This window comes from Bison bison, unplaced genomic scaffold, assembly GCF_000754665.1.
Source record: "Bison bison bison isolate TAMUID 2011002044 unplaced genomic scaffold, Bison_UMD1.0 scf7180017864289, whole genome shotgun sequence".
NCBI lineage: Eukaryota > Metazoa > Chordata > Mammalia > Artiodactyla > Bovidae > Bison > Bison bison.
The window spans coordinates 4,042,900-4,056,293 of NW_011494861.1; the positions used below are offsets into that span (position 1 = coordinate 4,042,900).

At 42.9% G+C, this 13,394-nt stretch overlaps 1 protein-coding gene across 1 annotated transcript in view; it reads right to left on the reverse strand.

The window, feature by feature from the left end:
• SLC25A33 (solute carrier family 25 (pyrimidine nucleotide carrier), member 33) overlaps window positions 1-12,749 on the reverse strand; it is a gene marked incomplete at its 5' end in the record, with an annotated part of 16,333 nt that extends 3,584 nt beyond the window's left edge. Inside the window, 4 exons of the mRNA XM_010850192.1 lie at window positions 1,920-1,986; window positions 4,283-4,383; window positions 6,367-6,444; window positions 12,559-12,749. Of these exons, the coding sequence (XP_010848494.1) occupies window positions 1,920-1,986; window positions 4,283-4,383; window positions 6,367-6,444; window positions 12,559-12,749 (437 nt within the window). The remainder of the gene's footprint in view (window positions 1-1,919; window positions 1,987-4,282; window positions 4,384-6,366; window positions 6,445-12,558) is intronic.
• Window positions 12,750-13,394: the final 645 nt, after the last annotated feature.

The window sequence follows — 13,394 nt, forward strand, 5'->3', positions numbered from 1 at the left end:
GCCTGCGGTACCTTCACTGCCAGTGCCCACTGGGCTTCTGGACACAGGGAGACATCCCTGCCACAAGAGCCCCTCCCTGGCTGCCTCCCTGCACGTCCCATGCAGACTGCATCAGGGACTCCCTCCCACCCCCCAGGGTCCTGGAGCACCGCTGGCCCCTTCTCCCACCAACCTATAATTCTCTCTATTTTCTGTGAAGCTGTGAGCTTTGGGAAGGCAGGGCTTGTGTCTTATTCTCTGCTGTTTCTGCTGCCACTGGTGCACAGGAAAACATGCAACAAATCCTCGTTGTTGAGGGCTCTGTCAATAGAGCCCACCAAACATAGCTTTAAAATGTCCTGAGCACAGGTCATTACCAGGCAGATTTTAACAAATGCACATAAAGAAGGCTCTCAGCTGACCAATGCATTTATCCTCTGCTAAACAGAAGTGATGTGAGGACACTGTGTGCACGCTTGGAAGTAACTGCCCAGACGCTCTAGGAGAGGACTGGTCAGGATGTCGTAGGACAAGAGCTTCTTGAGGGTTCTATTCCTAGTGAGGAAGGCAGATTCAAGGAGACCGAAGCAAGAGACCACGTGACATTTTTTGAAAACTGCCAAGGACCTTGAAGGTTAAGCTGAGGAGTTGGGATTTGACCCTGACAGTAACTGACGTTCATTGAAGGCTTCTGAGCAAGATATCTCTTCTAAATGATTAGACCTGGTACATTTTAGAAGGTTCCTTCAGGTAGAACGGACAGGGAATGTCAAAGACCCACTTCAGAGGCTACCCGGGTCATTCGAGAGAAAAATAAGCAAAGGCAGAGCCCACCTCCATTTCTAGGTGGAGCTCTTGCTTGCTCTCTCCCCTCCTTTCTCTATAGGTAGCTGAAGGTTAGACTGGACTAGCTGGAAGTTTCCAGCGCCCCACACACATTTCTAGGCAACCTAGTAACAAAAGGGTACTTAGAATCCTATCAGAAAACACTGTTTATCATCATCATCACTGACTTGAAATTACAGTAGTTACTGGGATGTTCCTTGATCTTGTTATTTAATATACTAAAGAAGTATATTAATATATTGTAACTTTTAAAAACACTGATAATTGTATTTCAATAATTGGTTTTCATTGCTTTTAAAAATGTCATTCTAGGGCTTTCCTGGTGGTACAGGACTTAAGAGTTTGCCTGCCAATGCAGCAGACATGAGTTCCATCCCTGGTCCACAAAGATTCCACATGCAACTAAGGGGCAACTCAGCCTTCGAGCCACAACTGTTGAGTCTGTGTGCCTAGAGCCCGTGCTCCGCAATAAGAGGAGCCACTGTAATGAGAAGTCCAAGCACCCTTACTCACTGCAACTAGAGAAAGCCCACTTGCAGCAACGAAGACCCAGTGCAAAAAAGAGAGAGAAAAAAATCATTCTAAAAAGTGCCTGTAGGCTTCACTAGAGACTGCCAAAGGAACCCAGAGCATAAGAGATGTTAAGGATCCCTGGCTACAGTTTTGAGGGAGAAATCCAGGATATTTGAGGGCCTTGGGAGACTAAAATGCCCCTTCTGAGGCTTTGGGCGCTGCTGTTCTGGCACCTTCCCACAAGAGAGGCCATTTAGAGCACAGTTCACAGCACTCCACCTGGGGGCGGGGTCTCCAGGAGCAGAGACCCAGGACTACCCCAGGGATCAGGGGCCACACCTGAGCGAACTCCTGACATCCCCTTGTGTGTTATTTCTGCTGGCCTCTGTCTCCCCGCTGAGGCTTGGCAGTATAAACCTCAACACAAGAGAAGTTTCTACATATGCTTATATGCAGATAAAACATAGATGGGGATGGTTAAGGATGCTATAGGTCTCACTCTACAACTGGAACTGGCGGAAGAAAAAAAAACCCCTGAGAATTCAAGTCTTACATTAAGGAAGGAACAAGTAAAAACTTACTTCCGTTCTAGCTGCATCCGGGTTTTAACCATCCATATAGGGTTCATTAAGGAATTCGTGACAAAAGCTGGAAGAAACAAAACAAAACAAAAACAAATAGAAAATGTTATCACCGAACAGATCCAATGCTTATTAAAGCCATGTCTTCCATATGATAAACCTTGAAATCAGGCTTTCAAGGCTTAATAATAAAAATGGTAAGAAGCAGTTCCATTTCCACGCAACAGATGGAAAATATAGTCCCCTAAAATGTAACATCTATTGGTAATACTGAACTAAAGTAAATCTCAATTTTCTAGAGCCCTGTCCATGGACAGAGGAGCCTGCAGAGTCGAAAGGGTCACAAAGAGGAGGGAGGGCACAACTGAGCAACTGAGGACGACTACTAGTCCTTCCAGACTCTAGCTGGTGCTGTTGGTATTCCTGTTAATGTGATTGCTATGGTGGTAAATATGAAACTACTCTGAAACTCAATTGAAAGCATCAGGTCCAGAAATAATTTGTTTTAAAGAAATTATGATCTAATCCGAAAGAATGCCTTATATTTAACTTAAAATAGAAGAAACTAAATCTCCATTTACCTGAATCCAAACTTAGACATTTTGATATCTGACTGATCATTTTAGGAAATCGACATTTTAAGATTGGTCTGCCTATAGGAACCATCCTTAAGTCTTCTCCATCTTAATGTTGTTAATCTCTCTGCTGCTGCTGCTGCTGCTGCTAAGTCGTGTCCGACTCTTTGCGACCCCATGGACTGCAGCCTATCAGGCTCCTCCACCCATGGGATTTTTCAGGCAAGCGTACTGGAGTGGGTTCCCATTGCCTTCTCCATCAATCAAAAAAGCAGCAGTATCGTGTATCACTGACCTGACACACAGCAAGTCCTCTGGAATATGTCATCCCTTCCACAGTCTAAACAGATTGATAACATGACCCTAGACATGCTTCAGTTGTGTCCAATTCTTTTCGACCCTGTGGACCCTGCCAGGCTCCTCTGTCCACGGGATTCTCCAGGCAAGGATACTGGAGTGGGTCGCCATGCCCTTCTCCAGGGGATCTTCCCGACCCAGAAATCAGACCTGCATCTCTTACATCTACCTGTACTGGCAAGCAGGTTCTTAACCACTAGTGCCATGTGGGAAGACCCACGCAGATAGTCTGTAGATCAACAGGACCTACTGTACAGCATGGGAAACAATACTCTATCTTGTAATAGACCATAAGACACTGAATCACTCTGCTGTACACCTGAAACTAAAACAACTTTGTAAATCAACTACACTTGCATTACAAAAAAAGAAAGAAAAGAATGCTACCAGGAAGGAGGGGAAAAACCAATTACAGCAACATTACCTCCTTGAAACAGCAAATTGAAGATTATTAAAAAAACAAAATTTCCCTTCAGATCCATCTTATTTACCAAGGGTTTCTCTAAGTTAATTTGTCAAAAGTTGCAAAACCGGTGCCCAGCTTTTAGTTTACGGCTAACTCACTATTGGCTGAGGCAGTGAGGCCCCACACTCCATCCCTCTGACCTCCCTGCCAGCTCCATATCCTGTAAACACCTTTCTTGTGAAGCATCTTTGCTAATGTCATTTTCCATTTTCCATTTGGGATCCAAGAATTATCTGTAACTATTCAGATGAATTCCTAGTACTTTTATTTGGAGGAACAGGGAGAAAATGGATACATACAATTTAGAGGTCAGCAGAGGGTGGAAATTTTTCATAAAATGTCAATTTAATTCTCTAAAATACCTTTCTATTTAAACAGACATAAACTATATCGAAAATGGCATGGCCTTCTCGCAGCAATCTACAACTGACATATTTCTGCCAAGTATTTCCTGGGAGAAAAATCTTGTTGTGAATTTTCTATGGTAGGTGGAATGATTCCCTCAAAAAAGAACAGAAACGACATCTTATCTATCACCAACCCTGCTGAACAAACCCCACTACAAGCCCCGAGTCCTGATCCAGAACCCAGCTGCAGAGGACAACTGTACACAGGGTATGCCAGACACCTGGGGGTCACAGAAAAGCAGCTCCAAGTTTAGAAAATGATGTGATAGATATGAAAACACACCAACATTCCTTTAAAAGATACATCACACTGACCACCAGCACGCATGAGAACATGTCAGTCTTCACATGTCAATCTTAAGGGAGAATAAATGGAAGCAAGTTACAAGCTGTTCTCATATACTCAGATTTTATCAATTCTAACATAAAGTTTCAGAAAAATGAGTTCAGGTGCAAAAGAAGCAGAGAGCTAATTTTTAACTCCTGGAAAGAGGCTTTCTGGCACAACGCACGCTTAGGGAGCTGAGACATTCATGAGCACTCACTGGCCTAACACACCTGCAGAACCAGCCGAGAAAACGTGCACGATGTTGCTGTTTGGCACGAAGACGCCATTGAACTGCTCTTTGGCTTTGGAGTAGCAGGCGAAGTACACAGCCCTGTCACAGCAAAGAGAGAACACGGTCAGGACATCTTGGGACACTGGCTCCATGCAACCTCTGACAAACTCAGGAATATGCAGAAGAGGTTAATAGGTAATCGCAAGCTTAACCTCATCTGGGCTCAAACCAAAACCTGCTGCAGCCGCCCTGGGGAAGCTCCCGCTTGTCCCTCCAGAAAGTAGTCTGTGATGGTCGAAGTGTCCTAAATAACTGAGGAAGACGAGGTTTTGACAGTATACATATGAAGTCCATTTACATTCTTCATTCTGGATAAATGCCAATCCTTTTAAGCACCAACATATATTGTAACTGTTAAAATGTATAATACATTTCCAATGTATATCACATGTGTCCTGCCTTACACCATAACGAGTGTGTCACATGTAATTTGAACCTTTTTCCTGATGACTCGGGACCACATAGGGACATGTAGGCTGGCACACGTTTCCATAAAGGGCTCCCTCCACTGATGCGCTTCCTACCCCAGAACGGGACCACTGGAAGGGTGGCACTCCCTCCCACCCTGCCCTGGCTCTTCAGTCTCCTCTGCCTGTCTGCTTTCCAACCTCGTCTGTCTCCTCCCAGATTGGGGCTGAGGAGCAGAGCCTGCTTGTGGTTTTCCCTGCTCTTCACCAGCAATGCCAGGGAAAATGGCCTTCTTTTTTTCCAGCTGGCCAATGGATCAATTACAGAATGTATTTTTCAACCTAGGATGCTGACTACTTATCATGATTGTGTTATAAAATTGTCTTTTGTTTTTTTTTCTAGGTCCCAACTGTTCTAAATGGGTGTGGTGGCCAAGACTCTATATCAGACTGACGGGCATTACCAAGTTAAGCACTGTCCCCAAGTAGAATGACTCCGTGTTCTTCATCAATTACATATATGCAGCATGTCTGTGTACTCTTAATAATGCGTGCCCCATATAACCTCACAGGCTAGTACTTGCTGTATTTTCAATAGATCACACACACACAAGCTACGGAATTCTAAAGGAACAAAAGGGTTTAATAAGAATCTGCATATTTATGATATCCTTAGGAAATCTGTGTATAAACTGGAGCACTGACCCGTAAGAATTCAAGAAGCTTTTAGTCTTCACTTCATATAAAATGACATTCTCATTTTTGTTGTAAAGATCTACTGTATATGTCGATTCATATAAGTGTCCTAGCAGTCACACCCAACTCCCCTTTCCAGAAGGCAATTTCTAGAAGCAGTTTCTTACCTGCTTTTCAGAGATACACTGCCCCCACCCCTCCACACACAGAAACATTCATTCCCTTTCATGTCCACACGTGTGTATCCTCTGCATCAGTCCTGCCCAACAGAACTTCCTGCGGAGCTGGAAATGCTCTACGCCTATGGTCCCGCAGGCAGGAGCCACTAACCACATGTGAACATTAAATACCTGAAATGTGGCTGGTGAGACCAAGGAACTGAATTTTTAATTTTAATTAATTCAAGTAGCCCCATGTGACCAGTGGCTATTGTATTGAGACAGTGCAGCTCGATGTGTTCAAATAAGCTTTAAAGAGAATTAAACCTTGTAACAAAACTGGGGATTTTTAAAAATACATATAAAGTAAAACCTAGAAGCCTTTAAAATTCCTTCAGATGAGTGCTTCCAGATGCAAATTCTGATGTGGGTCTGAGATCCTGTCATTTAAATCAGCTCTTTGGTGACGCCACTGCTGCTGACCACACACCACACTTAGGAGGAGCAAACAGAGAAAGTTCTAGGTGATGGGAGCAGAATAATTTTCAACTTAAGAGTACAACAACCAAGAGCCTCTTTCTAACACATACACATTGAGAGACATACCAACAGTTAACACTATTTCTATGCATCAGATGCATTTAGGATTCTCACACAGAAAAAGAAACTAGTCACCTAGCAGTACTGCCCCTCTGGTTAAGGAAGGACTTGGTGTATTACATACTGTATGTTGTGGGCTAGCTGAAAGGTTCATTGCTTACCTTGATGGTGCAACTCCAACCAAATTTGGACCCAAGCCTCTAAAAAGTGACCTTGGTCCCTCCTTCTCCAAGATTGACCTGAATAATAAGAAAAGATGTATCTTTAAAATCCTTAGGCAAGGGCTATGCAAAATGATAATGAGCTTCACATTAGCTCCTTGAATAAAGAACAGAATGTTTACAAACCCCCTGAGGTCTTATCTGATTATAGTACAATACGGAATCAAAAGACTGAAGAATACTGCCTTCATTACTACAGTGAAAAAACATGCTTCAAAAGCTCTCTTGTCCACACAGGAGTAATGTTCAAGGTTTGCACAACATATGGGCATTCTTGCAAGGCAAAAAGAGCACTTGACAGGTATCACAGAATATTTTCCTTACTAGCTGGTATCAAATCCAAGCCTTGTAAGTGACCCCAAGGTGCACTCTTGTCTGCAAGGCCCAGACTAACTCTGGTCATGCTGAGGGTCGCATGAGGGTCACTAACTCTCTGTTCACCACACTAGACATCTCACTACAAGTACAATGCACATTTCTTTCTTCATGGCATCTGGGGAAGGTCAAAGCAGTGCGTTTCAAATGAAACCTGGCCACACAATGGAATAGCATTTGGTAATAAAAAGGAGAAGACTCCTTGGACAGCAAAGAGATGAAATCAGTCAATCCTAAAGGAAATCAACCTTGAATATTCACTGGAAGGACTGATGCTGAAGCTCCAATACTTTGGCCACCTGATATGAAGAGCTGACTCATTGGAAAAGACCCCGATGCTGGGAAAGGTTGAGGGTAGGAGGAGAAGGGGTTGACAGAGGATGAGATGGTTGTGGCATCATCGACTCAATGGACATGAGTTTGAGTAAACTCTGGGAGATAGTGAAGGGCAGGGAAGCCTGGCATGCTGCAGTCCGTGGGGTTGCAAAGAGTTGGAAACGATTGATCGACTGAACAACAGCAACAATAAAAAGGAAGTACTGATGACTTACACAAGGATGAAGCTTCAAAAAACATTAGGTTAAGTAAAAGCAGACACAAAAGGCCGTATGTTGTATGATTTCATTTAGATGAAATAATCAGGAGATAAGCCTATAGACAGAATAGTGGTTGGTTGTCTAGGGCTGTGGGTCTGGGGATGGGGAGTGACTGCAAACAGTGAGGGGATTCTTGTAGTGGGAAGGAAAACGTTCTAAAATCAAACTGTTGTCAAGGTTGCACAAAACTCTATGAACATATTAAAACAGGTGAACTGTACGTATTTAGTGGGCAATCATCTGGTACGTGAATTACATCTTTTTTTTTTGTATAGTAAGGTTTTATTAAAGTATAAAGGAGATAGAGACAGCTTCTGACATAGACATCAGAAGGGGGCAGAAAGAATACCTGCCTGCCAGTCTCTAGCTGGATGTTACGCAGTTACTAAGTAAAAGTACAAAGCTGCTCAGTCGTGTCCGACCCTTTGCAACCCTGTGGACTGCAGCCCACCAGGCTCCTCGTCCACGGGGTTCTCCAGGCAAGGATACTGGAGTGGGTTGCCATTTCCTTCTCCCGTGAATTACATCTTAAGTGCATTTTGAAAAATTTTTTAATTGAATTAATTTTTTTATTTGGCCAACCATTTGGCATGTGGGATCCTAGTTACCGATCAGGGATCAAACTGGTGCCTGCTGCAGTGGAAACACTGGACTGCCAGGGAAGTGCTCTGAATTACATCTTACTAAAGCAGTTAAACCAAGAAACCCAGAGACTCACTGAAGAAGTTCTAAAAGATAAAAGAAATATTGGCAGTAACAGTTTTCATGTTTTTGCTCTTGTGCTAAATCAATCACTTAACAAAAGATAAATGATATAACTGGAATACAGACTGCGGATTAGTTATATCAATATTAAATTTCCTAAATTTGAAAACTGTACATTTTCAGATGGTTCAGGAAAAAAAAAGTATGTATATAGAGCAAAAACAGATAAACAAATGTGGCAAAATGTCAAACACAAGAGCCCTGGGTAGAGTATAAGCAAGGTGTGTGCCCTGTTCCTGTCACTTTTCTTTAAGTTGGAAATCATTTCACAATAAAAAACTTAAAAATGAAAAAGCTATAGGTCATAGGTTATAAAAATACTGAGCTCATCCTAACACTCTAAAGGAACTACATGTTTCACTGCATTTTCACACTGGCCAGAACCAAGGCACTTGGTCCTTAACAGAGACACCAGAATTTGGTGTTTTCAACTTTAAATTCTTTACTGTTAACTCTTTCTCCCAACAGGATTTAGCTTAAAAAAAAAAAAAAAAAAAAACACGCTCTCTGGAAAAAAAACTTCTCTCAAATAACCACATCTTGAAGTGACCTACATCTCATAGTATAGTATGTGAAAGCTTTCAAATGGTCAATACATTTAGAATTTCTTCAAGTTTAGGCTCTGTCTGTGGTCCCCACGACTGTTCACTGTACCGCCAGCCCTAGGAATCACTTAAACACAATTAAGGGCGTCTCTGGCTCCAGGAAGCTGGGAGCCACGCATCTATAATGCAGTGGGGAACTTGTGTCCTCGAGTGACTCAGTCCTTTTAAGAGCTGCAAAAAGGCTGTCTCCATAGTGATGCACATTAACAGTGGGCAAAAAGTCAAATCTGTTACATAATTCAAACTTCCAACCTATCTGGATGTTTACAAAACTTTTCTGGAACAATCAAGTGCCTACTATAAATGGTACTCCTCAGCTTCAAAATAAAGCATGTTTAGGGCCCAGACTAAGTTTCCCACAGTCCTATAAGCTTTCATTTAGGAAAGAAATGCAGAAGGAAACTCGGGTCTTGTCTGGAGTGTTTTGTTCTCTTCCTTCTTTTAGATCAGACTATGCATACCACAGATCAAGCTCCAAGACAAAGTTCTGAGCTGAAGCCATCAGCTTTTAAAAGAAAAACTACCTCACTAACATATTACTTTTCACATTAAAAAGGTACTTGAAAAAACAAAGTACCTGAAATAGTTTAAAGAATAAGAGTTTTGATTGGAAAAAAATTTTTTTAAAAGATTATGTCCTAAGACTTTTTAAGGCAGATACTTCAATAAATGGATTATGACCCTTTGGCAAATTTAACAGAGAGAGCCTAATTGTGTTAACATCTTGTCTTCAAATAACTATATTCAAAATATAAAGGTAATCAGTGCTCCAATGGAGAATACTTTTTCTCTAATAGATTAACCTGAGACATAAGCAAACACTGATTTGTATTTTGAAAAATAAAATTCCTGTAAACAAATTCTGTTTTCTGTTAAGTCTTTAAATGTAGCACTTCCTGGAAGAGTAAGACTAAAAATAAGCAGCTTAGTTTCAAATGAATAACCATCTGACTATAGGCCAGGCTCCTCTGTCCATGGAATTCTCCAGCAAAGAATACTGGAGTGGGCTGCCATTCCCTTCTCCAGGGGATCTTCCCAACCCAGGGATCGAACCTGGGTCTTCTACCCGAGGCGGATTCTTCACTGTCTGGGCCACCAGGGAAACCACCTGATAAACCCAATGGCTTCTAATTGTGAGCAGATGACCTTGGTGGGCTTTGTGGCGGAGAAAAGGCCTGGATCCCTGCTCTCAGTTCACCACTCCTAGAAAAAGAGCCTGCTCAGTAGCCCCTCACCACTGCTCTAGTCTAGGGGTGATTAGTGGAGGAATCAGAAAGCACAGTCCAGTAATCCAGGCGGGTGAGGGGCGGGGGAGGAAGCAAAAAGCAGTCATCTTCTGTTAAACTACCCTAGAAGACAGTGCTGCTTACACTGGTGCACTATCTGATGTAAGTACTGGGTAACATTCTGCTTTCAGAACTTGTGACAAGAAGCAACATACATGTACCCCGAGGAGCACATGTGCTTTCTCCAGATGAGAGTTATACAGGGTGACAGCCCGCCTTTTTGCCTTCATTACCAGGAAACTCAGCTATAAATCTTATGTTTAAAAAGCACAGGAAGCAGGTATTATGACAGCAGCTAATACTGGTTATTTGCACGGCAGGGGGAGGAGCGGGTGTCACGCTCTTCATAGTCAACATCCTACTGATGCGTCACGTTCTCTCTGTCCTGCATTCTTGCCGTGTGGCAGGCGGCATTCTCAGAGGTTGGGGACACCTCAGTCGTCAGAACAAATCGAAGCCCCTACCTCTGGGGAACTTCTGTTTGCAGGGGGCCCCCGCAGGGAGAGAAAATAAACAATATAAGTCAGTACATTATAGTGCGCGATGGACAGAGGTAAATGCTGTGGATTAGAAATAGAGCAGGATGGAGAGAATGTGAAGGAAGGGCCTGGTTTTCAATAGCGTGGTCACTGCAAGGCCTTCCTGCAAAGGGGACAGCTGAGAGGCAGCCATGCAGATAATGTCCAGCAGAGAGGCCCTGCTGTGGAATGTTCCAATGTTCTGGTCTTTTAAAGGGCCAGAAAGGAGGCCAGTATAGCCAAAACGGTTCAGGAGGGAGAAATTCAAGGGGGCAAAGTCAAGGAGGTAATGGGAGGGGTCCAGGAGGCCCCATGGGCAGCCTCAGCTTTTACTCGGAGTGAGGGCAAAAGGATCTCCTCTGCTTTGCTGAGAACAGCTTGGGGATGGAGCAGGGTACAAGGTCTTCCGCCAGGCCAGTTAGGAAGGTGGCTGTCTTGCATGTGGTGTGGGCGCTGTTCTTGTGTTTTAAAAGACGGAGAGGTTGGTTTTTTTTTTGGTTTACATTTTAGTAGAAGATGTGTCCTAACACACTTGAACTAGAGAAACATTCCTATTTACCTTAGGGGCTTAGCCCCAGTGACACCCGCGACTTCCGGGTAAGAGGTCCCCAGTTACAGTAAATAAATAAATCTACTAGTCATGCGAGATTGGCAAGTATGTAAGAGGAAGTTCACCTTGGATGTTAGCAAAGCTGGCAAATTACCTCTGTTTCACTATGTCCAAAGCCCTTCAAGTTCCTCAGAAGCGAGGCATCACTGGAGACACTGCCAGTGACTAGACTTACTAAAGGCGAACGGGGAGGGTGTCTTCAGAGCTGGTCTCTCTCCTTACTGACAGCAAAGCACGCCTCCCATCTCAGTGCCCCACCTTTCCTGGCCTGCCCCTGACCTTCTGCATTTTGTGTCTCCACAATCCTTCTCAGCATTCAATTAAAAAAAAAAGATTTGCCTCGAGTCTTGGCTATCAGCGACCTCTTCTCTAGTTGGGACCTTGCCCTCAGCAGCTGGTGCCTGAATTACCCAGAAGTCGGCTTTACAAACAAAACGTACCTAAAAATAAATTAAGCACTTTCAAATCCATTCTACCTTATCTAAACTGTGACTGAACTCTGCCCCAAATTCAAAGTGTTGTCGTTATGAAGACAGAGCATCTCCATTTTATTGCATCTTTTTCTAACGCTTCCCCACTAAACACCCACGCTGGTACACAGCTGTGTCTCTCTTGAACCTGCGCTCTCCCAGAGGTCAGCTTTAGAGCTCTGAGTAACACGTGGAGTCATAGTCAGTCATCATTTTAAAGTTCTCTTTTAAAAGCACAGGGTCCCCGAGCTAAAATGCAGACATTGCCCAGTGCTCTTCTGAATTTCTGATTTTGCCTTAAGCATAGAGACTGATAAGCCAAATTCAACTTAAGAATATTCGGCGACTTGGTAAGCAAATGAAATATTTTACTACAGTAAAAACAGATAAACTAGGTGGGTAGGCTAGGTATGAAACAAAAATTGTAAAGACCAGCTTACTAAAAATATATTGTAGTTTTTCTATAAATGTAAAATTATTTTCAAATAAAAAGTAAAAAATTACAACATTTTGTTTCCATATTACTTCCTCTTAAAATATTCACAATACTTCTCTTGTGCAATTTTAAAATTCATTCTACAAGCCTCAGAGCTTCTCGCTAGCACTCAAAAGACTTGGGGCAAGAGCAACACTCTGATGTAACAATTTAAACATGGATTGTTTTGAGTTTGCTTTGTTAGGTTTACTTTAACTGTCCCTGGATGGTGATCACATGCATGCTGGAAGCCCTGAGGCCAAGAGAGCAAAGTCAGAGTTAAGATACTGGTACAGATACCTAGTTCTTAAATTTGGTCACAGCCTCTACAAACAGAGCATCCCATCCGATGGGCCGGATAAACATCCTGCACTGACAGTGTTGGGGGGCGGGGGTGCGGGTGGCATGAGGCCAGAACCGGACTGAACTTACTTCAGAACCTGTAAGAGTCCAGGCGTCACTGACGTTTGTCTCACCACCCCAGCTCCGCTGATGGTCCCCAGATGAACCTGAGGATAATAGACTGTCCGAAGAGCTAATCTTGAAGACTGCAACCTTGTCTTAATGACTTCTAGTGGGCAAGTGAAAATAGCACCAACCGTGCCCCCACACCTGTAAGAAAGGAAATCACAACAGGATCAGAAAAGCTATACTGAGCTGTGCATACACGAAATGGGAAATGGAATTTTTCTCTATTAAAAAAAGAAAAAAAGGTACTTATGTTCATTTCATAATTAGAGCATACCAACAGGGTGGGGCAAACGGAGAGAGCAGCATGGAGACATGAATACACTAACATATGTAAAACAGAGAGCCAGTGGGAATTTGCTGTATGACTCAGGGAACTCAAACCAGGGCTCTGTGACAACCGAAAGGCGTAGGATGGAAGGGTTCAAAAGGGAGGAGACATATGTATACGTATGGCTGATTCACCTTGATGTATGGCAGAAACCAACACCATGCAGTAATTATCCTTCAATTAAAAATAAATAAATTAAAAAATTGGTTGAAATCCCAGCAGCTAAAAAGATACCACTGCTAACATGTTAGTACCCCCTTCAGGGCTTTTCATTACTGGCTTTTTAACCTCACATCCTTTTCTTCTTATCTAGATATTTTGGATGTCTTTCCATGTTAGTATATATACACCCACATCACCGTCATTTGCAATGGTTGCATCCTGTTCCTATCTATCAATGTATAATATTTTAACCTATTTCCTACCATTAGATGTTCACCTCATTTCCAATTTCACTCTCATGCTGCAA